This window comes from Megascapheus bottae, chromosome X, assembly GCF_031878675.1.
Source record: "Megascapheus bottae isolate mThoBot1 chromosome X, mThoBot2.hap1, whole genome shotgun sequence".
Taxonomy (NCBI): Eukaryota; Metazoa; Chordata; class Mammalia; order Rodentia; family Geomyidae; genus Megascapheus; species Megascapheus bottae.
The window spans coordinates 9,192,749-9,216,896 of NC_143547.1; the positions used below are offsets into that span (position 1 = coordinate 9,192,749).

At 42.5% G+C, this 24,148-nt stretch overlaps 1 protein-coding gene across 1 annotated transcript in view; it reads left to right on the forward strand.

The window, feature by feature from the left end:
• The first annotated feature begins 2,157 nt into the window (after nt 1-2,157).
• The window catches only part of Sms (spermine synthase), a 56,784-nt gene continuing 34,793 nt past the window's right edge, over nt 2,158-24,148 (forward strand). The window contains exon 1 of the mRNA XM_090326210.1: nt 2,158-2,465. Within this exon, the coding sequence (XP_090182336.1) occupies nt 2,417-2,465 (49 nt within the window). The 5' untranslated portion in view covers nt 2,158-2,416. The remainder of the gene's footprint in view (nt 2,466-24,148) is intronic.

The window sequence follows — 24,148 nt, forward strand, 5'->3', positions numbered from 1 at the left end:
GGAATCCCAATCTGCGAACCCTGGTTTGCTGCCGGCTGGCCCCGGCAACTGGCGCCCGAACAGGGACCCTGAAAATCTGGTCCCATCTGTTTTGTAGGATTTCTGCTCAGTGCCTATCAAAAGGAGACTTATTTTGTACCATCTCAACATTGTTTAGCTAACTGTTGTAGATTCTGAAAATAAAAGTCTGCAACCCCCCACCAAAAAAAATTGGGGACCTGGGTGTTGTCTCTGATCTTTTGTGCTGAACAGTAGTGTTATACCACTTGAGCCACAACTATAGTTCTGGTGGTTAAGTGGAGATTAGAGAATCATTTACTTTCCTGCCTCCACTTGTTTTAATCACGATTCTCAGATCTCAGCCTCTTGAGCCATTAGGATTACAGTTGTGAACTACTAGTGCTCAGCTCAGTTACTTAATTTTCAGGTCTGCTGCAAAATAACAATGAACTCAATGTTAAAAAATAAAGTCTTGGGACTGGAAATGTGGCTTTGTGGTAGAGTGCGTCCCTAGCATGCATGAAGCCCTGGGTTCAATTCCTCAGTACCACACAAACAGAAAAATAATAATTTTAAAACTTTAAAAAGTCAGACATAATGAAACCAAGTGTAGATATGTGACTCACAGCAGTACAGATTTTGGAGAGGTATCCTTTCATATTCTGGATTTCTGGTTACATACAGGAAAAAGAACCACTTCATTCCAGTGACCTGAGTCTAGAGGAACAACTAGAACTGGAAAATATCACAGGAAGAAGCAGCTAGGATTATAGCTGAGAGCCATGTGTTGGGTTTTTTTTTTTAACATTAGAAAGCTTTATTTCTCACTCATAGTAATACAATTGCTGGCATATTTAACACTTCAGTCTCACTGGTCTCTATTCTGTGACTCACTGACTTACTTCCTTCTCACTCTGCCATTTCAATAGGAAGCCTCCATATTTGCTGTAGCAAAGAAAGAGGACAAAGCAATTCAATGCTGCACATACAGATGATATTTACCATAACAGATTTCTACAAACTCGGTAGCTAAAAATAGAATTTATTCTCTCAAAGTGTTTAAAGGACTGGGAATGTGGCTCAGTGGTAGAGTGCTTGCCTAGCATGCACAAAGCCCTGGGTTTGATTCCTCAGTGCTACATAAACAGAAAAAGCCAGAAATGGAGCTGTGGCTCAAGTGGTAGAGTGCTACCCCTGAGTAAAAGAAGCTCAGGGACAGTGCCCCGGCCCTGAGTTCAAACCCCAGGTAAGAGTCCTTCTTTGTCTATTTTGTGGTGGCTCCTGACAATGGTTAGTATTTATTGGGTTGTATGCATAGTGTTGGGTTATTGTAAGACAGTTAAAGAATCAACAAAGTTGCCATTAGGGACTGTGAGAGGTGTATGGGATACGCTGAGTAAAATATCTGGGTTCTTCCTACTGTTGAAGTGAACTAAATGTGTACTTATTGCAGCAATTCTGGTCATGGAGAACCATAGAGCAGTCTGCAGAATGATGGAAGCATTTGCCCAGGGTTTTTGTTAGTGCCACAAAGTAGGGTTCTAGCCCACAGACATTTCAGCTGTCTACTCTTGTGGCGTACTAGCCACAGACCTAAAGTAAAAAGAATAAAGCCACCACAGAAGGTGGTGTGAAACACTCGACGTGGACAAGGGGCCCTAGAAGAGCTTGCAAAATTGTAAATTCTCAATTTAAAGTTAGCAACAATGTTATCCTCTCTTTGTCTTTTTTCTTTCTTTCTTTTTTTTTTTTTTGCCTCGCTTCCTATTTTGTGGGCAAAGGCAGATTACTTAAATGTGCAAGAATTCTGTTCTGCCCACAAATGCAAAGCAAGGCATTTACTAATAACAGTGGCAATAAGAATCCCAATTGATTCTTACCGTAGCATATTCAAGAAAGAAGAAAACGCTGTTTTACTTTTGGACTTCACGGGCATTTTCGCTGTGCTGACATTCTATTTTCTTGCCTAGGACAAAAAGAAGAATCTTGGGGATGGTGATGAAGGTATATGGGGGAAATATAAGAGGTGGGCTCCCCGGAAGTCTGCGCAGCGCTGTTTAAAGCTAAGGTGACCGAAGGGATGGCGGGAGAGCCCACCAGGAGCCTCAGCACAGGGCGCGGCCTCTAGTGACGCATACTGGGGAGCATAGCGCCCACGTTTCCACCATTAGTGGAGGCCTCACACCCAAGCTCTCCAAGTTCGGGGGCTGGAGGCGTCTCTGCTTCTCGCTCCCTCCCCAGGGGCGCGCTGGCCCCGCCCCCGCTCTCTGGGTCGCTCCCGCGGCCACGCCCATCTCCTACTCCTGGCCTCCCCCGGCGCCGAGCACTCCCCGCCGGCCGCAGCCTGACACGCCGTGCGGCCCCCCAGTCTCCTGCGGCCGCCTCCCCCAGGCATGGCACAGGGCCTCTCCTCACTATGGCAGCAGCACGGCACAGCACGCTCGACTTCATGCTCAGCGCCAAAGGTAAAAGGGTGCTCGGCCACCACCTGCCCAGCTACCCCCGCTACTAGGCTGGCTGAGGCTGGGGTTGGGGCCAGGGCTGGGGCCAGGGCCAGGCGGGGCGCGCGCGGCAGGCTAAACAATGCGGGCGACCGCGCGGCGCCTGTGTCTCCTGGGCTGCTGCTGCTGCTCCGGGCATGCTTCGGCGCCTCGTGCACCGGCAACGGGCGGAGGCCCGGCTGCTCATGCCGCGCCTGGCTTCACCCGGTGCTCGGTCCTAGCCGCAATGCGGGGCCTGGAGGGGCCCCGTCTGTGTTCGCTAGGCGCACCGCCCTTCTGGGCCTGGGCTATCGGTCCACGCGGACTTGCTGTTCCCTGAGCCCTCCCTGCTGCCCTAAGACTGGTCGCGGGGTGGCGGGGCGGGGGGGGGGGAGAGGGAGTGGGATCCCTTTCAGGCCTCTGGGCAAGGGTGGACCTCTTCTCTCCCCTCCCTTCCCCCCATGGAGCAGGGGTGCAGTGTGGAGAGCGAGGTGTGACCCCCGCAACGGTGGCCCCCGAGCTGGGGGTGTGCACGGCTTGAAGCTGGGTTGCCCGCGCCACCTTTTCCTGTGCTTACAGGCGGGTAAATTTCCCTTTCGGGGGGGCGGGGATTTTCCCTCGTGGGGAGCTCTGGCTGGAGAAAAGAAGCACCCCAGCATAGCGCTTGCGAAGCTTCTTAGCTTACTGCCTAAGAGCTCGAGCCCCCGGAAAGGGGTGGGGGGGAACGGATAAAGGAAACGATTATTATTACTAAGGTTGGAGTGGGATGAGTTCTGGGCGCGGGAATTATGAGGGGAGGCTCAGAAGACAGCCGGCCACACCACAGAAAGCTGGGGCAAGTGGAAAGTGCACAGGGATTTTGAAGAGGAGGGGGGCTTTGCAGGCTTCTTTCTGTACTTGGGCGCCTCTAGCGTGGGCGGACGCTGGGGGCGGGAGGGATAGGATTTGCCAATTGTTTTTCTGGTGGCCTTTAAACCTGTGTCGGTTGCAATTCCCGCCCCATGCATAGATTCATTACTCATACCTAGGATTTTCACTGTTTTCTCCACTTATATGAAAATCATCTTTTTCCGTTACTGTATAAAATCCACTTTATTTCTAAGCTTGACGACTCTGCATTTTCTCCTCCAAAATCCAAAGGACCTTTGAAGGCACAAGATTAATAAAGAAAAGACAGAGAATTATAAGCAAACCTTGGATTTCGATTCCTTCCTTTCCTCTGGCAATGTATATGATCTTTGATATTAAGGCTTTTCTGGGCATCTTTTCTATTTGGGGGGAAAAAAAGCAAAAAGTGCACACTCATAAGCCATAGGAATGGGAACAGCAAACTATGAGAATTGTTAGGCAACTCAAGTGTGAGTAGTTAGGAATGACTTGAAAACCGGTCTCAGATTCCCTAGCTATTAAGGAGGGGTCTGAGATCCAAGGATTATGTTAGCCAGCCTAAGGCAGACAAGTCCTACAGACTCCCATCTCCAGCTAATTAGCAAAGAACCGGAAGTGAAGGTGTGGTTCAAATGGTAGATTACCAGTCTTGAGGGGAAAAAGCTTAAGGCCCTGAGTTCCAGTCTCAGTCAGTCCTGGCATTAAAAAGTAATTTAGAGAAAAGGTATCTTGTAGTTAGTTCCCAGTCTCCCCCCCCCAGGATGGTGATACTAGGACTTGAACTCTGTCCCTTAGGTCCCTCTGCCTATGCCTTTTCTCACATGTGCCTGGTGCGCTACCACTTGAACTATGTCTTCAATTTAGCATTCTCCTGATTTTGAGATAGTCTTTAGGGGATGCCTTTCAGGCTGGCCTTCAGCCACAATCCTTAGATCTCAGTCTCCTGAGCAGCTAGGATTGCAAGCAAGAACCTCCAGTGCCTGGGTTAGTTTCTACACTGGTACTGGGAGTTGAACTAAATGAGGGTTTGGACACCCTCCCTTAGCTTTTTTGTTGTTTATGGGGCTTGAATTTGGCCTGGGCCCTGTCCCTTAGCTTCTTTGTGTTCAAGGCTAGCACTCTACCACTTGAGACACAGTTCGGCTTCCTCGCTTTTTTTGAGTAGTTAATTGGAGATACACGACTCATGGGGGCTCTCTGCCTGGGCTGGCTTTGAACCTTGGTCTTCTGATACCAACTTCTTGAGTAGCTAGTGTTTACAGGCATGAGCCACCCATGCCCTGCTCTCCTTTAGTTTTTTCAATCTAGCCTGGTATTTTACCTCCTTCTGTGATGTTTTTGCTGTTTAATTGGAGATAAGAGCATGAAGGATTTGTCTGCCCAGACTAATTTCTAGCTGAGATCTGAAGATCTCAGCATCTTTGAGTAGCTAGGATTATAGCTCTGAGCTACCAACACCTTCTCAAGTTATCACAATTCTTAGGTGAGGGTGAAAGGAGACTGCTGGAAAGAATGTGGAGATGAAATAGTGTTTGGGTGGTGGAGTTGGAGTGGGGAGTATAAGATTGTGAGTGCTTTGTTGAGAATTGCCTTGTCAACTTTACAGCTTTATCATGCTCTGTTTATTGGTGAGGAGAGTGAGGCTTGTTGGAGAAATGGTACCTAGCTGGTAAGGGGTGAGTCTGGGAAGTATCCCTGGGGTAAGCACCATGGGAACATTCGGCTCTATTTATCCAGCATACATTTCTTCTAGACTTGAGAGTGATCTCAGCATGGGCCGGGAAGATTCTAGCAATACTTCCTTTTCTCCTTTCCTAGAAGCCTTAAACCTGCCTCCTGCTGTGCTGGCTCCAGTGGGCTGCCTCTGCCATGCTATTCTACAAGAGGGGGAACATTTCACTAAACATGCTAGAGAGATTTAGCATGCAAGAAAAATTTCACCTTTTGGGGCTTACACTGCTCCAAAAAGAGAACCCATGGATACTCAATTTGGAGGGCAGGAGGAAAAACTGTCAGATTCTCTGTTGGAAAGATGTGAATCAGGCATCTAAATGCACTCGTGCAAAGAAAGTAAGGTAAAAAAGACTGAGGATTCCAGGAACGGGTGACTTACACCTATAATCCTAGCTACTCAGGAGGAGGAGATCTGAGATCTGGAGGCTTATGGTTCAAAGCCAGCCTGGGCAGAAAACTCCTCAGGAGACTCTGTCTTCAATTAACTGTTCAAAAACCGGAAGTGGAGCTGTGGTTCTAAGTAGTGTAGTGCTAGCTTTGAGCAAAACAGCTCAGGGACAGCTCCCTGGCCCTGAGTTCAAGCTCCATGACTGGCAAAATAAATAAACAAATAAATATTGAGGATATATGATTTTGTTGAGTGTGCATATAAAGCAGGATAGAAGAGTCTTAGGAGGGAAAAATCAAACAATAATATTTAATATTCAATTAATATGTTAATGACTATTTTACTGAATATTTTAATTCCTAGTGTATTATTAACTGAAGATACAGCTTTGGTAAAGGCATGAGCATGTAGGGCTGTATGGGCCCTTGAGTCCTTACAATATGTTCTGGAAGAACTGATGTTTCATCACTATGGTCATTTCATTTGAGGTGAAGCAGCCATCCTCTTCTAAATTCACAGTTGGGAATAAGAGATCTCTCTAGATTGGAATCTTTTAAATGCCTTTCATTTTCAATAAAAGGGATACTTAGTAAGAAATCTATGTGTGAGGTCTCTGAAAACATTTATTTTAATTGGTGATAATGAGTCAAAAGGCATTACTCTTGGCATGTGAGTTTTGGAAGTGACTCAAGGGTGAGTCAAATGCCTGTGGAGCCTGGATTCAAGTATTTTCCCCCTATTGTCAGTAATCTTTCCTAATACTGTGGTTCTATGATGTGATTAAAAATGTATCCCTCTTTCTTTCTCTTTCCTTTTTTCTTTCTTTCCCTGTTTTTGTTTTGTTTTTAAATGTTATTGTAAAGGTGATGTAGAGGTAAGAGCGTGTACATTTCTTTTTGAAGTGTTATTTTCTCCCTCATTTTCACCTTCCTGTTCCCTCCCATCTTTCTGTTTGTCTCTCTCAGTCTCCCTTCCTTTTTTTTTTCTTGTGGGTCATGGGGCGCTGTACCTGAGCTCTTCATCTCAAGGCTACCACCCTACCCCTGGGTCTCGGCCTGGACATTGTCCCTAAGCTCTTCAACTCAAGGCTACTGCCCTACCCCTTGAGCCATAGCCCCACTTTTGGTTTTCCAGTGGTTAATTGGAGTTAAGAGTCTTATGGACTTTATTGCCCAGGCTGGTTTTGATTTCAGCTTCCTGAGTAGCTAGGATTACAGGGGTGCACCACCTCACAGGCCATCCCTTCCTTCCTTTTTTTCCTTTCCTTTTCCCTTCCTCCCCCCTCTATTTTTTCTTTCTTTTTTGCTCAAGGCTAGCATTCTATCACTTCTGTTTGCTCCACTTCTGGCTTTTGGGTGGTTAACTGGAGGTAAAAGTCTTATGGACTTACCTGCTCAGGCTGGTTTCAAACTGAAGATTCTCAGATTTCAGCCTCCTGAGTAGCTAGGATTATAGGCACTAGCCACTGGTATCTGGATGACAGTATTTGAAATTCATAGTTTCACAGTTACTTAAATACAAGTTTAAGAGTAAGATCCCGCATCAAAGTAACATGTGCTTCTTCATTAACACATGAAGTAACAAGAGGTAGCAGTAGTGCTAACAACTTACATGAGTTTAATGGAGAATTGACCCAAATCAGTATTTTAATCCTGATGTATAGGATGAAGAGCTGTGATTTGGAGTTGGAGGCATAGCTCAGTTGGTAGAGCACTAGCCAGTGAGCAAAAGCATCACTGAGTTTGAGTGCAGGCCTCAGATTTAAAAAAAATGTATATATATATATATATATATATATCTGATTTCATTGGTGATAATGACCTAGGAGTAGTTGATAATATATGGTCCCACCCAAGTTCATAAGCCTCTTGAATTGGATCTATTGGTCCCTTGAGAGTCATTGGATTCTGAATTTGGACCCTAATCTGGAAGGAGAGAGCTGGGACTTCCCATTGTGTATATTGTGTTTCTCTTAGGAGTAGTTACTATGCAAACCTTCCTGATTCCTCTATGTCATTGAAAACATACGACTGGCTACAATTGGCTATTTATTAATTGCTACTGGGTCTGTGGTAGGTCTTGTTGCTATTTTAAAGATAATAAACTGGCTCTGCGATTTTTTTTTCCAACTTTTTTTTCAACTTTTTTGGGGGGGTCATGGGGCTTGAATTTGGCCTGGGCACTGTCCCTGAGCTCTACTGATCAACTTTTTTTTTCACTGAAAAAATATTTTAAGAGAAGACTCTTTAAGTCTTTTTGGCCCATCTTTTAATGGGATGGTTGTTTAATTTTGTGTGTGTTTGGGCTGGGCAGTTTGCCTCAGAGATTCCTTATGAATGAGTTTAGCTGCTCATGTCTGTAATCCTAGCTCCTCAAGAGACTGAGGTATGAAGATTGTGGTTCAAACCAGCCTTGGCAGGAAAGTCTGTGAGACTCTTATCTCCAATGAAACACTCAAAAACTAGAGGTGAATGGGGCTAAGAGTTTAGCCTAGTGGTAGAGTGCTTGCCTAACATGCATGAAACCAGGGATTGACTCCTCAGAACCACATACTCAGAAAAAGCCAGAAGTGGTGCTGTCACTCACTAACCCTTGAGAAAGCCCAAGGACATTGCCCAGCCCCAGGTCTGGCAAAACAAAAACCAAAACCCTGGTGATCCTTCTTTACTGTCCTTCCAAATGCTGAAATTACAGGTGCAACTATACCAGATGTGCAGTCTTCTACTTTCTTTTTTGGCCAGTTCTGGGGCTTGAGCCTCAGGGCTTAGGCATTTTTATTGTTATCATAAAGGTCATGTACTGAGAGGGTTTACAGTTAATGTAAGTTGGGCAATGAATTTCTTTCTTTCTTTCTTTCTTTCTTTCTTTCTTTCTTTCTTTCTTTCTTTCTTTCTTTCTTTCTTTCTTTTGTTGGTCATGGGGCTTGAACTCTGGGCCTGGGCATTTTCCCTGAGCTCTTCAGATCAAGGTTAGGGTTCTACCTCTTAAGCCACAGTGCCAATTCCAAGTGCATTTCTTTTTAGACAGTGTTATCTCTTCTCTCTCTCATTTAAAATATAAAGAAGGCCTTATTACCAGGGACTCTACTCAGGGAATCATATTTGCTGGGCTTGTACGTTTATGGCTGGCACTTATTTATTATTTTTTTTAGCGGTCGAATTGGAAGTCTTTATTTGAAAGCTGCTGCCTGGAGGTGAACTTGGGTCTCAAAGACCTGCAACCCCTCTAATACACTTAACAGTGTTTGGAAACAGAGAGCAGACAAAACAATACTAACAAACCAGATCAACCAATGGATCACTGGAGTAGGATGCCATGATGACCAGAAGAGGGACAGGAAATAGAGACAAGAGGCATGGTATAATGGTACCTGAGGTAGTGTGAGATTAAATAGTTCCGGGTTCAGGGTCACAGGAAACTGAGACTCTCCCAAGTTCAAGATACTGGACTGGCTGGTCCAGTAACCTATTGTCTCAAGTCCCCTCCCATGCCTCTAGGAATCCAGACACGCCCTTCACCTGGGAGGTGGGACTTCACCTTTTCCTGCCTTGAAGACAAAAATGGCTGTGGCTGGTACTTTTAACAGTTGAGTGACACCTTCTGCCCAGCCTTTTAGCTAGTTTTTCCCTGCTGTTCTCCAGGTCTGTTTCCTGAATAGCTAGGATTACAGGGATGAGCCTTGGGTGCCTGGCAGTTTTAAAGTCAAGTTTTGATTGCATTTAGCACTTTTCTTGTCCTAAAGAAGAGGGCTTCTTTAGCATTCTCATTCCCTCTTTCATTAAATTCTGTTTCTCTTTGTTCTACTAATGTGTGCTGTAGCCCTTTCTATGGAGTCTACCTATCTCTGCTCTTTGGAACTCCTTGGGGGGAGGGGCGGGAATTGAATGCAAACTAGGGCAATCTGCATTGAATCTAGATAGAATCTGTCAGGGTGTAGGAGCTTGAGTTTCTGAAATTTGCATTTAGAATATCTTTCTTACACTAATTCTGATGCTATTAAACCTGTGAGGGACCACTCTAATTGGTCCTTCATAAAAACAAAGCAACCACAAAACTGGCAGGCACTGGATGACTCACATACCGGTAATCCTAGCTGTTCAGGAGATTCAGACCTAAGGATCCCAGATCAAAACCAGCCAAATCAGGAAAGTCTGTGAGACTCCTAGTTCCAATAATTACCAAACTGCTAGAAGTGAAGCTGTGTCTCAAATGGTAGAGCGCTTGCACAGGAGAAGCTTAGGGACAGTGCCAGGACCTGACTTCACCCCCTGGACAGTCACACACACAAAAATAAGCCACAGAATATCACAAATGTTTGAAACATCAACTTTGCCCCCAAACACTAGTCATCTTTTCAGTTGTTTAGATTGTTCACCTGGTTTTTGGCTATATTTGTTGTCTACAATGTCACTATATAACACCATTTTTGGAGAAGTAAGGGCTGAATCCTTGGATTCACAGAATCCCATGATCTCTTAAACTCATTTGATTTATTTTTTGTTTATGTGGTACTGAGGAATTGATCCAGGGCCTTATGCATTCTAGGCAAGCGAGCTACCACTAAGCCATATACCCAGTCTACCCTAATCTCATATTAAAAGCTTCCCAAGGGTTCCCATTACCTTATGAGTTAAGTCTAAACTTCATATAAGTACATACTAGATCCATCTCTACCCAGTTCTTCCTCTTCTTGCAACATAAACCTGAATAAGTTTTTCAGTTTTGTTCCTTGCTTTTTAATGGCCACAATTGACTGCGTTGGAGAAGATTTCTTTTTCTTGTTTACATATCTTGGAGTTCATTTCACTTAGCTTCATCCTATATGGATATATGCATATGTTTTTGAGCTATTATCCTAAACATATACTAATTGTTACAAATGAGGGAAATGATGAAGCCTATGTTTCTGTGGGTCTGGCTTACTTCACTTAATAATATCTTTTCCAAGTCTTTTTTTCCCCTTTAAGGTTTTTCTCACGTTATTTCTGTATCTGACTTTGTTATTTGGTATATTGCACACACGTTTATTTGTATATTTGAAAATGAGAAGGTAAGGGAAAAGCAAGATGAGTGGGAGGGGTGGGGGGAAGGGAAAGTGGGAGAAAAACATGGGAAGGGGTAACAAGTTTCAAAATGTACCCACTATCTGATGAATGTAACTTTAACCCTCCGTACATCATCCTAACAATAAAATAAAATTAATTAAAAGCTTCTTTTTCTATCCTATGTTAATTGGGTTTGAAAATGTGCCTGTGTGTATGTTCATGTGTCTGTGCCTGTGTTGCTCTTGGGGCTTAAACTAATGGGCCTGGGGGCTATCCATGACCTTCTTTTGCTCAAGTCTAGCATTCTACCATTTGAGGTATAGCTCATTTGTAGCTTTTTTAGTGGTTAATTGGAGATAAGAATCTCACAAACTTTCCTACCTGAGTTGGCTTTGAACTGCAATCCTCAGCTCTCATCCTCCTGCATAGATAGGATTAGAGGCATGAGCCAGGCCTGATCATGCTTCTCAATTGCACTGATTATGATTTTCTCCAGACAGAATAATCTTATGCTGGAATTTGTTCTGTGAGCTTGCCATTAAAAAGCACAACTGTTCAAACTATATAAATTGTGGTACATGGATAGTGTCCATTGTTTTATGCCAGTAGGGATAGCCTATTTTATAAAAGTATCTTGTATAAACAACCTGTTCCAATTGTTACTGGGTAATTTTTGATTTAAATGGCATGAGAAGGAAACTGTTGAACAAATTGATTGAGTTAAGCAAGGCTTAGCTATTAACACCCCCCCCCTACCCTCACTAAGGGGAGAGAGATGCTTAACAGTGAAGTGATGCGTTTACAGGGAAGCTTGAAGGCCTGTGTGAAACATTCAGGAGGGCTGATTCCAGTTCAATAACTGGTAGACAATTAGTCCTGTGTTCTTTTGTTTTGTTTTCTTGAGGCGAGAAAGCTGGTTTGGTTTTGCTTGGGAGGAAACTTCTTATCCTTTCTGTATACCATTAAGTTGATTGTATTTGAATTGGCAGCTGCGAGCCTTAGCTTGCTTCTTAGGAGATGGAGATTGAAGTGCTGTGGCCTTTAGGAGCTTTGAAAGAGCTTTAGGCTTTGAACTTAGTATCTGGAAGATTTGGAATTACTGAGCTGTATCATTAAATTGCAGCAGTTGAACTCAATTTTAAGAACACTTTGGAGGTTAGGGATTAATTATAGAAATTACTGGAGTGTTATGGGGTGGCACATCTCATACCAGCCATTCCAGAAGCTGAGACAGGAGGATGGAGAGTTTGAGGCTTGACTAGGTTATATAGTAAGAACTTGTATCCAAAAACATGTAAGAATTACTAGATTGTGCTTGTCTATATAAAAATGTGTTCAATAAGGCCACTACAGAGTTTGGTTTTGCAGAGTCATTAGTTATTCCATGCCTTAATTTTTTTTGCCAGTCCTGGGGCTTGAACTTGGGGCCTGAGCACTGTCCTTGGGTTTTCTCAAGGCCAGCGCTCTACCACTTGAGCCATAGCACTCCTTCTGGCCTTTTTCCATGTATGTGGTACTGAGGAATGGAACCCAGGGCTTCTTTCATGCTAGGCAGGCATTCTACCACTAAGCCATGTTCCCAGGCCTTCCACACATTTTTAATCCACCATTTTACTGCAGTTGTAACCCAAGCCTGCTGGTGTGCCTTGTGACTCCAACCACCATTTCATGGGAGTTTAATTACAGGCCCAGTGCTTTTGAAAAGCAAGGAAACCTCCTCAACTGAATATATAAACCAAGTATGTAAACCATGCACAAATGCTCTTTTAAGCCCTTACAGCCCTGCACTTTTCCAGACTCCAACAAAAACAACTCTACTGCCTTAAGGTGTGATGGGCCTGAAATTTATTGTGCTAGTATTGTAGTCTGTATTCCAGTACAGACTACTGAGTTAGTGGCAATACATGTAACAAGTACTTTAAGTACTAAGCCTAACACTGAAAGGAGTGGATAGAAAGGAATTGCATATGCTTAGATCCCTGAGCTGACACATTCACCTTCATTTCTCTCTCCCTGGGAAGGTGCTAATGATAGAAAAAAAAATCCCACACACTGTGTTTTTAGGTAGGATGGCCAATAATATGTGTGGAAAGGTGTCAAATGATACATAAAATGCTTAACACTAATTGTAATACTTAAAGACAGAATGCTTTGAGATTGTGCCAGTGGCCAAAGATGCCCTAGTTAAAAGAAGTATGAATTTAACTCCTGAAACAGTTGGAAAGTTTGGTTGGCAAAAGAAGTGGAAAATAATGGGAAAGCTTGTGAATTGAAGGCTTGGTTTAATGCTACTCCCAAACTATTAAAACATAATTTTATTTATGTCTATTTTTTTGCCGGTCCTGGGACTTGAACTCGGGGCCTGGGCACTGTCTTTGGACACATTTCACTCAGGTCTACTACTCTATCCCTTAAGCCACAGCACCACTTCTGGCTTTCTTGGTGTATGTGGTACCAAGGAATCAAAACCAGGGCTTAGTGTATGCTAGGGGAGCACTCTACCACTAGGCTGTGCTCCTGGCCCTTTATGTCTATTTTTTAATTAAAATTCTTCTTATTATTTTTTGCTTGTCTTGGGGCTTTAACTCTGGGCCTGTGTTCAAGGCTAGTGCTTTATCACTTGTGCCATAGCTTAACTTCTAGTGTGTGTGTGTGTGTGTGTGTGTGTGTGTGTGTGTGTGTGTAAGTAATAGAAGATAAGAATCCCAAGAACTTCTGCTCCTGCTGGCTTTGAATCATGTACTTCTGCTCTCAGCCTCCTGAGTAGTTAGGATTACATGTGGGTGCCATCGGCACCTAGCCTGTGTCTCTTATCTTGAATGGATATTGAATTTTAGCATATACTTTTTTTGGCTTTATTTAATATGATCATGTGATTTTTCTTTAGCCTTTTAATGAAGTGGATCAAATTAAAATTTTTTTTTTTGAGCTAGCCTTGTGTACCTGGAGTAAATTTTACTTGGTCATGGTATGTATTTTTCTTTATTATTGAGTCCTATTTGGTTAAGATTTTGTGTCTGTATTCATGCGGGAATTTGGACTGTACATTTCTTCTTAGACTATCTTCTCTTGCTTTTGGTTTATGATGCTGTTTTGTAAAACTGGGAGGCCTCTGCTGTTTTTGTGGAAGAATGCTGTTAATTCTTTAGATGTTTGGTAGAATTCACCAGCAAAAACATTTGGATTTTATTTTTCAGTTTTAAATTGCAAAATCAATTTCCTTGAGTTTTAGGGCTGTTGAGTTACCCTGTTTCATATTAGCTGGGTTGTGGTTATTAGCGATGTTAGAGGAATTGGTCCATTTCATTTGTAAGTTGCCAAATTTGTACTGTTGTTTGTGGTATTTTCGTATCCACTTGGTGTCTGTAGAGTCTGTAACAATAACCAATAGCTCTTGCTTTTCCAATGTTGCCAATGTGTCTCTCCCCCTCCCACCTTGTTAAGTTTATTATTTTATTGTATTTCCTTTTTTAGGTCCAAGACTGGAACTTGAACTTGGTACTTGCCCCTTTTGCTCATTGGTTAGCGCTCTATACCTAAAACATTTTATTAGTCATTTAAAAAAATCTACCCGATTGCTTCATTTTAAAAATAGTTCATGTTTTCAGTTTCATTGATTTCTGTTACATTTTCGTACTTTTACTTGAGTTACTCTCCTGTGCGTTTTTATTGGTTCCTAGTGTAGAAGTACAGATAAATGATTTGAGACTTTGAAATGGAGACTGGTACTCTTAAATACTCCTGTGTTCTAATGTGAGTAAGTTTTCATTTGTTGTTACTGTCGTGACTTCTGCATATTCCTTAAAAAGCAGAAGTCCTAGCTGGGCACCAGTGGCTCACTCTGTTGATGTTTAATTGGAGATAAGAGACTTATGGATTTTCCTGCTCAGGCTGGCTTTGAACCATGACCCTCAGATTTCAGCCTCCTGAATAGCTAGGATTTCATTCATGACCCACTAGCACCTGGCTTAATATTATTTTTGTGTGTGAGTGCAGGGGTACTTGGATGTGAACTAAGAGCCTCAGGCTCTGGCTTGGCTTTTTTTTTTTTTTTTGCTCAAGGCTGATGCTTTACTACTTAAGCCATAGCCCCATTTCTGGCCTTTTTTTTGCTGCCAGTTCTGGGGCTAAAACTCAAAGCCTGGGTGCTGTCCTTGAGTTTTGTTTTATTTTTATTTTTTTGGTGGATCATGGGGCTTGAACTTTGGGCCTGGGTGCTGAACCTGAGCTCTTCAGCTGAAGGCTACCCCTTGAGCCAAGCCCCACTTCCCATTTTCTAGAGGTTAAATGGAGATAAGAATCTCAGGTCCTTTTGTGCCCAGGCTGGCTTTGAACCTTGATCCTCAGATCTCAGTCTCCTGAGTAGCTAGGATTACAGGTGTGAGCCACGGTGGGCCTAGCTATCCCTGAGATTTTGTGCTTAAGTATTCTACCACATGAGCCACAGCTCCACTTTCAGCTTTTTTAGTAGTTTAGTAGAGATAACAGTCTTACCTACTTTTTTGTCTGGGCTGGCTTTGAACTGATATTCTCAGATCTCAGACTCCTGAGTAGCTAGGATTACAAGCCTAAACCACCAGTGCACAGCCTTTGTGGCATTTTACAAAACAAGTTTACTATTCAACCTTTAAAACCCAGTGATATTGGTTGTTTTGTTGTGAGCCATCTGGAAAACATTTCAAGTACAGATTCTCAGGCTTTCCACATGGCCTTTTGTCATCTGGAATCTGTCATAGCACATGGCCCTCCTTGTTTAGACAGGTTTGACTTGTGTCCTTTGTCTTTTATCTTTGTGCTGTAGTCCCATGGCATTTATTTATTTATTTTTGCCAGTACTGGAGCTTGAATTCACTGCCTAAGCACTGCTTGGGCTTTTTCATGACATATGCTTGCATATGCCCCCTAGCCTGTGTGTAATCCTGGGGGTCAGTTCTGAGGGATCCAGATGTGATAGGGTTTTGGCAAGGACAGACAATGGGAAAGGTGAGGGGATTTTAAGGAACAGCTTTGATGTAAAGGTGGCTATTGCTATTGCAAAGTTTGTAAAGTCCAAACTGTTGTAAATGCTATTTCATTGTTGATTACCAGTCTGGCTCATGCACTCAGACAAACCCTTAAATTGTTTATGGAAACACAAATAGCAGTAGGTAGGGAGTGGGTTCTGTCAACCTAAAGTTAATGGGAAAAAAGCTAGATAATTTATCATGTCATCAAAATCATTGTCTTGCATAAAAAAATGGCAATCTTGCATGATCCACTTAGGGAGAAGAAGTTTTTCTCCCTTGTGGATATAGATGAAGAGAATTGTCATTTTTTTTGTCTGTCAGTAGGCTAGCTTGAGACCAGACACTCTGAGGTGAGGGTGAGGGGAGGTGGTGCCTGGGGACCCTCCCTGAACATCAAAGAGAACTGAGGATACTATGATAACCTGAAAGGAAAAGCTGGATTTGACCTGCTCCAGATGCCTTCTTTTAAATCTTCTGTCCTTTAGCCTCAAACATTCACGTTCCCTCTTGATAGCTTCCTGGCTTTCATTATATTGCTCTGTACCCAGCCTCACTCATTTACCTTCTCTTTCCTGTTTGTTTGTAGGTTCATTGCAGCCCCGACTCTGCCGCCTGGCTTTTTTATGGGGCCTGATCAAGTTTTTGTCCTCTAGCCAGAGTTCACTTCTTTATCTTCTCTGAAGATACATTCCTTATGTTTGGGCCCATGTTGTGTTGTAGGATGCCTTATGCTGCTTGAGTGAGTTCTTCCAGGGGATGTCAAATGACCTAGTTGTTCAATGTAGAAAACCACAGACATGATTTATAACATCATTTACCTTACCCCCAAGTGAGAAAAGGAAGGCTTTAGCAAACTCTCTTGTTTTTAATGCGTTATTTTCTAAATTTTGGTTAGACTTTCACATGGGTTAAATTAGAATGGTGAGAACAGTACATAGTTTGGGTCATTTGATGACTTTTAACAATATGCTGGTTGAGCACCCGGGGCTCATTCCTGTAATCCTAGGTACTCAGGAGGCTGAAATGTGGGGATGGCAGTTCTAAGCTAGCCTAAGCAGAAAAGTCCATGAGATTCTTATCTCCAATTAATTACCCCAAAAGCTGGAAGTGGATTTGCCACTCAAGGCTCAAGTCTCAGGACTGGCACAACAAACAAACAAACAAAATGCTATGTGGCTCTTGGTGCCTGGATAAGCACAGATAGTGAGGGTAAATCAAGGACTGGTCTTGTCTCTCCTTTTGAAACTCTAACCTTATTGAGAAAATAAATGGTCCTATTGGGAAGGAATGGCAACAATGTTTATCATTTTGATTCAAAACCAAGGAGGGTTTAGGATTGTGAGTCATAAATTACTTTTGTATGAGCCTTAATTAAAATTACAAGAGGATTGGCTCATGGAGAACCTAAGTCGGTGTTAAAGCCAAGCTCTGGGCTCCTCCTGTCCACCAGTAGAGGTTAAAGGAGGGTGACTACATGCTGGCCCTTCCATGTCCTTGGGAAATGTCCACTTTAACTGCTTTCCCTTCTGTTGGCTAGGGGAAGACAGAGCCATGAAATAATTAGCAGTGCATTCCCATTTTGCTGTGACAATGCATTGTGAGTTTTAAGACATAGTCATCGTGGTTATACTCAATAAACCTTCCCATTGGGCTTATCTTAATGCATATTTGCATGAAAAGTGGTTGGATATGATTTCTATGTTAGTGTTGGCCTGGCTGTTCATTTTCATTTCAGTAAGTCTTGTTGCTTTTTTTTTTCGGAAGTTTTTCCTGGTTTGTTTCCTCCTCTTTATGAACACCAGAACCTATGTTCTAACAGTAAGCCTTTCAAATCATTTTCTTAGTTGTTCTTTTCTGCATTTTGCAGCCATACCTCACTGCTGTGATTAAATGACTCCAAGCACTTAGTGGCAGGAAAGCTGAGTGGGAGCCTCTATTAGCTTTTCAACAATGTCTCTAGTGCCTGGGAGAGAGCCTGTGCATTATCACAGCCACTTAGACACATGCTAGTGCTGTTGGGCAGGAATGGTAAAGATCATCCCACTACCATCTAGCCCCTAATCTGATATGTGTTCCACCTGTCTCTGAACCTGGGAGAGGGGGAAGCTCTGGTTACTATAGAGTAAGCAGCAATCTGAAGGTTTAGATTGTAGTGTTTTATTGTTTTTGAGGAGAGAATCTTAGAGTTATGATTTCATGTGGAATGAAATTAATAACTATGTTACCCACAGTTTGGTGGTTTTCAGTAAATTTATAGATTTGTGAACTTTTGAACATTTCATTGTTCCAGAGAGAAATCCTATGTCCCTTCCCTTCTCCATTTTCTGGTTTCTTCTCATCCAATTATTTTCGTCCCTGGCTCTGAAAATGAGTAGCCTGTTTTCTGTTTCTGAATTTACCATTTCTGGCCATTTCATGTGAGTGGAATTACATACATTCTGTGGATTTGTGGTGTGTGTGTGGGTGCGGAAGTGTGATTTCTTTCAGCATCATGTTTTCAGGTATCCATGTAGTAGCATGTATCAATATTTTGCTTTTTTTTTCTTTGTCATGGGGCTTGAACTCTCACGAAGCAGAGTGCTGGTGACTGAAGATCATGGTTCCAAGCCAGTCCGGGTAGAAAGTTCCATGAAACTTTCTTTATCTCCAATTAATCCCTCCCAAATTGGAAGTGGAGCTGTGGCTTAAGGCAGTAGAGTGCTAGCCTTGAGCACAAAAGTTCTGGAACAATGCCCAGGCCTTGATTTCAAATCCTATGACTGAACAAAAAACAAGTTTCATGGACTTTCCTCCTTTGCCTGGCTTTGAACAATGATTCTCAGATCTCAGCTAGGGGTTCAAGCAGCTATCAGCACCCAGTGATACTGTGTTTCTTTTTTTATATTATTATTATTATTATTATTATTATTATTACTATTATTATTATTAGGTGGTACTGAGGAATCAAACCCAGGGCCTCATGTATGATAGGCAAGCACTCTACCATTAAGCCACATTCCCACAGCCCCTTAAATTTTTTTTTGGTCAGTGTGGGCCTTGAACTCAAGGACTGGACTTTTTTCCTAGCCTCTTTATTGCTCATGAGTATTGCTCTGCGACTTGAGCCACAGTACATCTCAAGTTTTTGAGTGATTAATTGGACATGAGAATCTCATGAAGACTTTTCTGCCCAGCTATCTTCCAAGTATGATCCTTAGATCTCAGCGTCTTGAATAGCTAGGATTACTGGTGTGAGCTCCTGGCATTAGGCAGTTTCTTTTATGGCCAAATAACCACAGGGTATGGGCACACTACCTTTTCTTATATTGCTTCTAGTTCTTGCCTATTACTAGTCATGCTGATCTGCACATTCATGCTAGCTTGGTTTGATGTGATAAAATTACATAGCTGTTGTAAAAAGGAGTGGATTTGGGAATCTGAAACCAAGCTGTCCAAGTAAGGCATACCCAAAACCACCTGTTTGACCTTCACATTAATCACTGGAAGTTCATTAGGTTTCTGAATGTTTCTGAAATTTTTGTCTGTACTGGGGATTGAACTCACTTGGTAGGTACTCTACCAATTGGCCTCCTACCCCCCAACCCTAAGCCAGACCTTTTTTTAAATTTTTTTGCCAATCCTGGGCTTGAGCTCAGTGCCTGAGCACTGGGCTTTTCTCAAGGCTAGCACTCTGCCACTTGAGCTACAGCTCCACTTCCAGCCTTTTTCTATGTATGTGGTATCGAGGAATCGAACCTGGGTGGGTCTTCGTGCATGCTAGGCATTCACTCTACCACTAGGACAAACTCCTGGCCCAAGTCAGACCATTTTTAAAGGTACAATTTATAAAGTATGAGCAGATGTATTTTCTTTGCCTGAACTCAGGACCTGAGTGCTGTCCTTGTGCTTTTTCAAGGCTAGAGCTCCACCACTTGAGCCACAGCACCATATCTGGCTTTTTGTATGTATGTGGTACCAAGGAATGGAACCCAAGTCTTAGTGCATGATAGGCAAGCACTCTGAAACTAGGCCAAATTCCTGGCCCATCCCTAGATGTATTCTTAAAGCAGGTACCTGAATGACTTCAAAGAGGATTGTGGTCTTGGTGTCTCTTTTTGCCTCTTTTGGGCTTATGGCTCCATCTAGGAAAGCCAGAAAACTGGTTTGTCTATTAAAAGGAAACTCTTGTACATCCAAAGCCAGGCTTTTGGTTCTCTGACATTGGAATCTGGGGTTTGGACAAAGGATGGCTGCATTTTGTTCAAGGGAAGCTGTAGAGCATCTCAGTGTTGAGGGTGTGGGTGGATCTGAGGAGTGACTGGGCCTGCAGCTGCTGAAACTGTGGGCTGGAATCAGCTTCTGCCTTTGGCTGGATCACTTCTGCATGACAAATTATGCAATGATTAAGCCACCCTGATGTGGAAGAGAAATCTAGCAGGCAAAGCAATGGGTGTGGGGGTTTGATGGTGAAGTGTGGAATTTCCACCATTCCTAGTTAAAAATATCCTTGTTTAGAATATAAATTTATCCTTTAATTTCAGAAGGCAGGTGCTGCTTCAGTGTGAGATATGAAAGGAATGCAGACAATTTTTCGTTACAAACTCCTCTCCTTTTTTGGTGCCTGTCCTAGGGCTGGAACTCAGGGCCCGGGTGCTGTCCTTGAGCTTTTGTGGTCTAGGCTAGTACTCTGCCACTTTAGCCACAGCTTCACTTTTCCATTTTTGGTGGTTAATTGGAGATAAGATTCTGAAAATGTTTCCTTCCCCAACCAGCTGTCTTCAAACTCCGATCTTCAGATTTCAGTCTCCTGAGTAGCTAGGATTACAGGCATGAGCCACTGGTGCCCAGCTAGCTGAAGTTCTTGAGGTTAAAAAAGCTTAAAAAGATGCATCAGGGTCACAGGTTAACATAGTTTACTATAAACCAAGGTCACAAGAGATGATACCTTCCTTCCTTTATATGTCATAATTGTTTTGTTTCCTTAGGACAGCCCCTAATGTATTTGAGTTTGGTAGTGAATATTTCAGCTTTGTGAAGGCAAAAATGGTCTACATTAGAGAAGCATTTTTTTCTGTCTTCTGTCAAGGTACTTAAGGTCTTGGGTTTGTAGTAGGATGCTTCTGTGATTTCGCTGGGATAGAAGATTAGGGTCATATAGCTAATATAGACATGCATGTAGGGATGCCCACTGTACGTACCATCAAAGCAGTATAGGACTAGGAAGAAAGGCAAGCAACAACTTTGATATTGGGCTCTGTACAGATACCCTTAAGTTGCTGGGAATATGGCTAGGATTAAAGTGCTTGCCTAGCATGCATGAAGCCCTGGGTTCTATTCCTCAGTACCACATAAACAGAAAAAGCCAGAAGTGGCTCTGTGGTTCAAGTGGTAGAGTTCTAGCCTTGAGCAAAAGAAGTTCAGGGACAATACCCACACCCTGAGTTCAAGCCCCAGGATCCTAAGATCTTAGACATTTGAGTAGCATGAATCATAGGTGTGAGCTACCAGTGCTTTCTTTTTCTGGTGTGTGTGTGTGTTGGTCCTGGTGCTTGAATTCAAGGGCCTGGGTGCTGTCTTTTGAGGTTTTTTTTTCCCCTCAAGGCTAGCACTCTACAGGTATGAACCACCAGCACCTAGATTCTAGGTATTTTAAATCTAACTTCACAAGTGACATCTGTCTATGTTAGGGAGCTTGACTGTATCAGAAAGGCTGGGAAAATTTTTGGTAGGGGATCATTTTGGAGGTATCTTTTGTGTATATGTGTGTGATAGTCCTGGGGCAAGAACACAGGACCTGGGCACTGTGCCCTTAACATTTTTTTTTAGTTTGAGGCTAATGTACTACCACTTGAGCCACAGCTCCCTTTTGAGTTTTTGGTGCTTGATTGGGTGTAAGTCTCATGGCCTTTACTGCCTGGGTTGGCTTTAAACTGTAATCCTCAGATCTCAGCCTCCTGAGTAGCTCTGAATACAGGCTTGAGTCACTGGTGCCTGGCCATTTTGGAGGTATTTTAAGTGCTATGTCCTTATTGGAAATGCTTGAGACCTGAAGTGATTCAGCTTGCACTTTTTTGGGGGACCTTTGGATATGTGTATACACATAATGAAACTTAGAGATAGACTCTTAAGTTTAAAGTTTAAACTGGAAATTGATTTGTGTTCTATATATACCTTATACATAGGCCAAAGGTAAATTTTAACTTTGTACCACATGTTTAATGCACCTGTGTGTTGATTGTGACCTGTCACATCAGTCAGGTGTGGAATTTTCTGCTTGTGGTATCATATCAGTGTTCAAAAGTTGCACATTTGTGAGCATTTTGAATTTCAGGCTTTCAGATTAGGGAGCTACATCTCATGTCCAATGAACAGTGAAGAAGAGAAGTAATGAAGTTGATTGTGATTTCTCATTTGGGATTGGAATAATGCATACACAGTTTCATTGGGGGCAGGTTCTAGCAGTACCCACAGATCTGGACTTAGGCCCTCTGGAGCTTGATGGTTAGGGTTTGAGGAACAAGATCCTTGAAGTAAGGCCTCTAACTGGATCTACCAGAGAAAAATGAGGCAGAGAAATGAAGTTTGGGTCTTGAGTCTTTTTTTTCCCTTTTGGTAGTGGTATATGTAATTTGAACAACTTGATTGATTCATTGTAAGTTATTGTCAAACAATCAGAGCAGGCAGTGGTCTGGAAACAGTGTTGAATGGAAAAAGGACACATTTTCTCTGGGAGAGGTCACTGTGTTTCAGAGCACTGGTTATAATATATCATTCTTGCCTAGCCATTGAAGCCAGTTTCTAAGAACATTTGCCAAGCAACATTTTCCTGACTTGGATTTGGATTGCCATGTCTACTTGAAAGCAGTTCATTTATCTCTTACTGTTCCGATCTGCTTTCACATTTTCTTCTGACTGCTGTTGTTCCCAAATTTGGGCATGCTCCGATTTCAGGCTCTTTCCCTAAGTGTAGAGCACCTGTAGTTCTCAGGGGATTGGATTTACTGTTGTCCTTGAGGCAACTAGGCTAGCACTCTACTAGATGAGCTACAGTGCCACTTCTGGCTTTTTCTGTTTATGTGGTACTGAGGAATTGAACCCAGGGCTTCATGCATATCAAGCAAGCACACTATGGCTAAGCTACATTCTCAGCCCTAGACGTGTACTTTTTGACATGGCATCATTGATATTTAGTGGATGTGGCTGGGGTTGACAGAGTATTGTGAGGAAATAGTCTTTCAGACAACCTTGTCAATGACTGCTCCAGTAATGAGGAGCAGTTGTAGAGCAAGTCCCTTTTGTTTAGTCTTGTTACATGTTTTGTACTAAACAGGCATGTAGGGTTAAAAATGTTAATATAATTGCAAAGCACTTTTCTGGGGGCCCTTGTGAGTTAAATCTGTGGCTTCAATTCAGACCTGTTTTATTGAATGTTTTCAATAACTTTTGGACTTGCTTGTATGCAGTATGGGGATAGTAGGGGGATTTTTCTTTTCTATTTTCTTGTTCAGGGGGTTCAACTCATTCTATGCTCATGTTCTATCACTATGCTACATTCCCAGCTCTTTCGGAATTTTCACTTAGTGTGGTTTCAGTTAGTGGTTCCTCAACCATAACTACCCATTGCAATTTCATAGATATTTCAAAAAATACTGATATCTGGGTCCAACTCTAGATTTATTTTTTGGCAGTTGTGGGGCTTGAACTCAAGGCCTAGACACTGTCCCTGAGCTCTTTTGCTCAAGGCTAGCTCTCTACCACTTTGAGCCACAGTTTTACTTCCAGTTTTTGACTGGTTAATTGGAGATCAGAGTTTCACAGTGACTTTTCTGCCTAGACTGGCTTCGAACCTTGATCCTCGGATCTCAGTCTCTCAAGTATCTAAGATTACAGATGTGAGCCACTAGCACCCAGTCCTAGAATTTTATTTAACTGATCTAATATATAACATTGGAGTTTTTAAATATTCCTGAGATGATTTATAATGTTCAGCTTGGATTGAAAATTACTGGTCCAGATATTATAGACACTTTGCAGAGATTAATTGAACCAAATGAAGGTTTTATTTTTTTTTATTGTTGGGGTGATGTGTAGAGATGTTACAGTTACATTCATCATGTAGTTGGGTACATTACTTCTTGAATGTTGTTATCCTTTTCCATGTTTTTCTCCCACTTCCCCGCACACTCCACCCCACTCAAGTATTTTATTTTTCATTTGCCCATGAAATACTTACTGAGTACTAGATACCAAGATGACTAAGCAAAAGTTACTACTTTAAGCCTATTGGGGCTCTGAGTTTTGGCATTCAGTTATCTTTTTATTTTATTGATGGTTTATGGGATTTGAATTCTGGGCCTGGGCTCTTCAGCTCAAGGCTACCCCCTACCCCTTGAGCCACAGTGCCACTTTGGGTTTTCTTGTGGTTAATAGGAGATGAGAGTCTCATGGACTTTTTTTTAGTGCTTTACCGTTTACAGATCTTACACATACATTCTCATCTGACCCTCACAACAACCCTGTGAGGTAGGCAGCACAGTCTTCTCACTTAACAGGTGAGGAAAGGGAATCATAGAGTTGCTAACCAATGTGCCAAGGATAGAAACTACTTTGTATTAAATACTAGTCTTT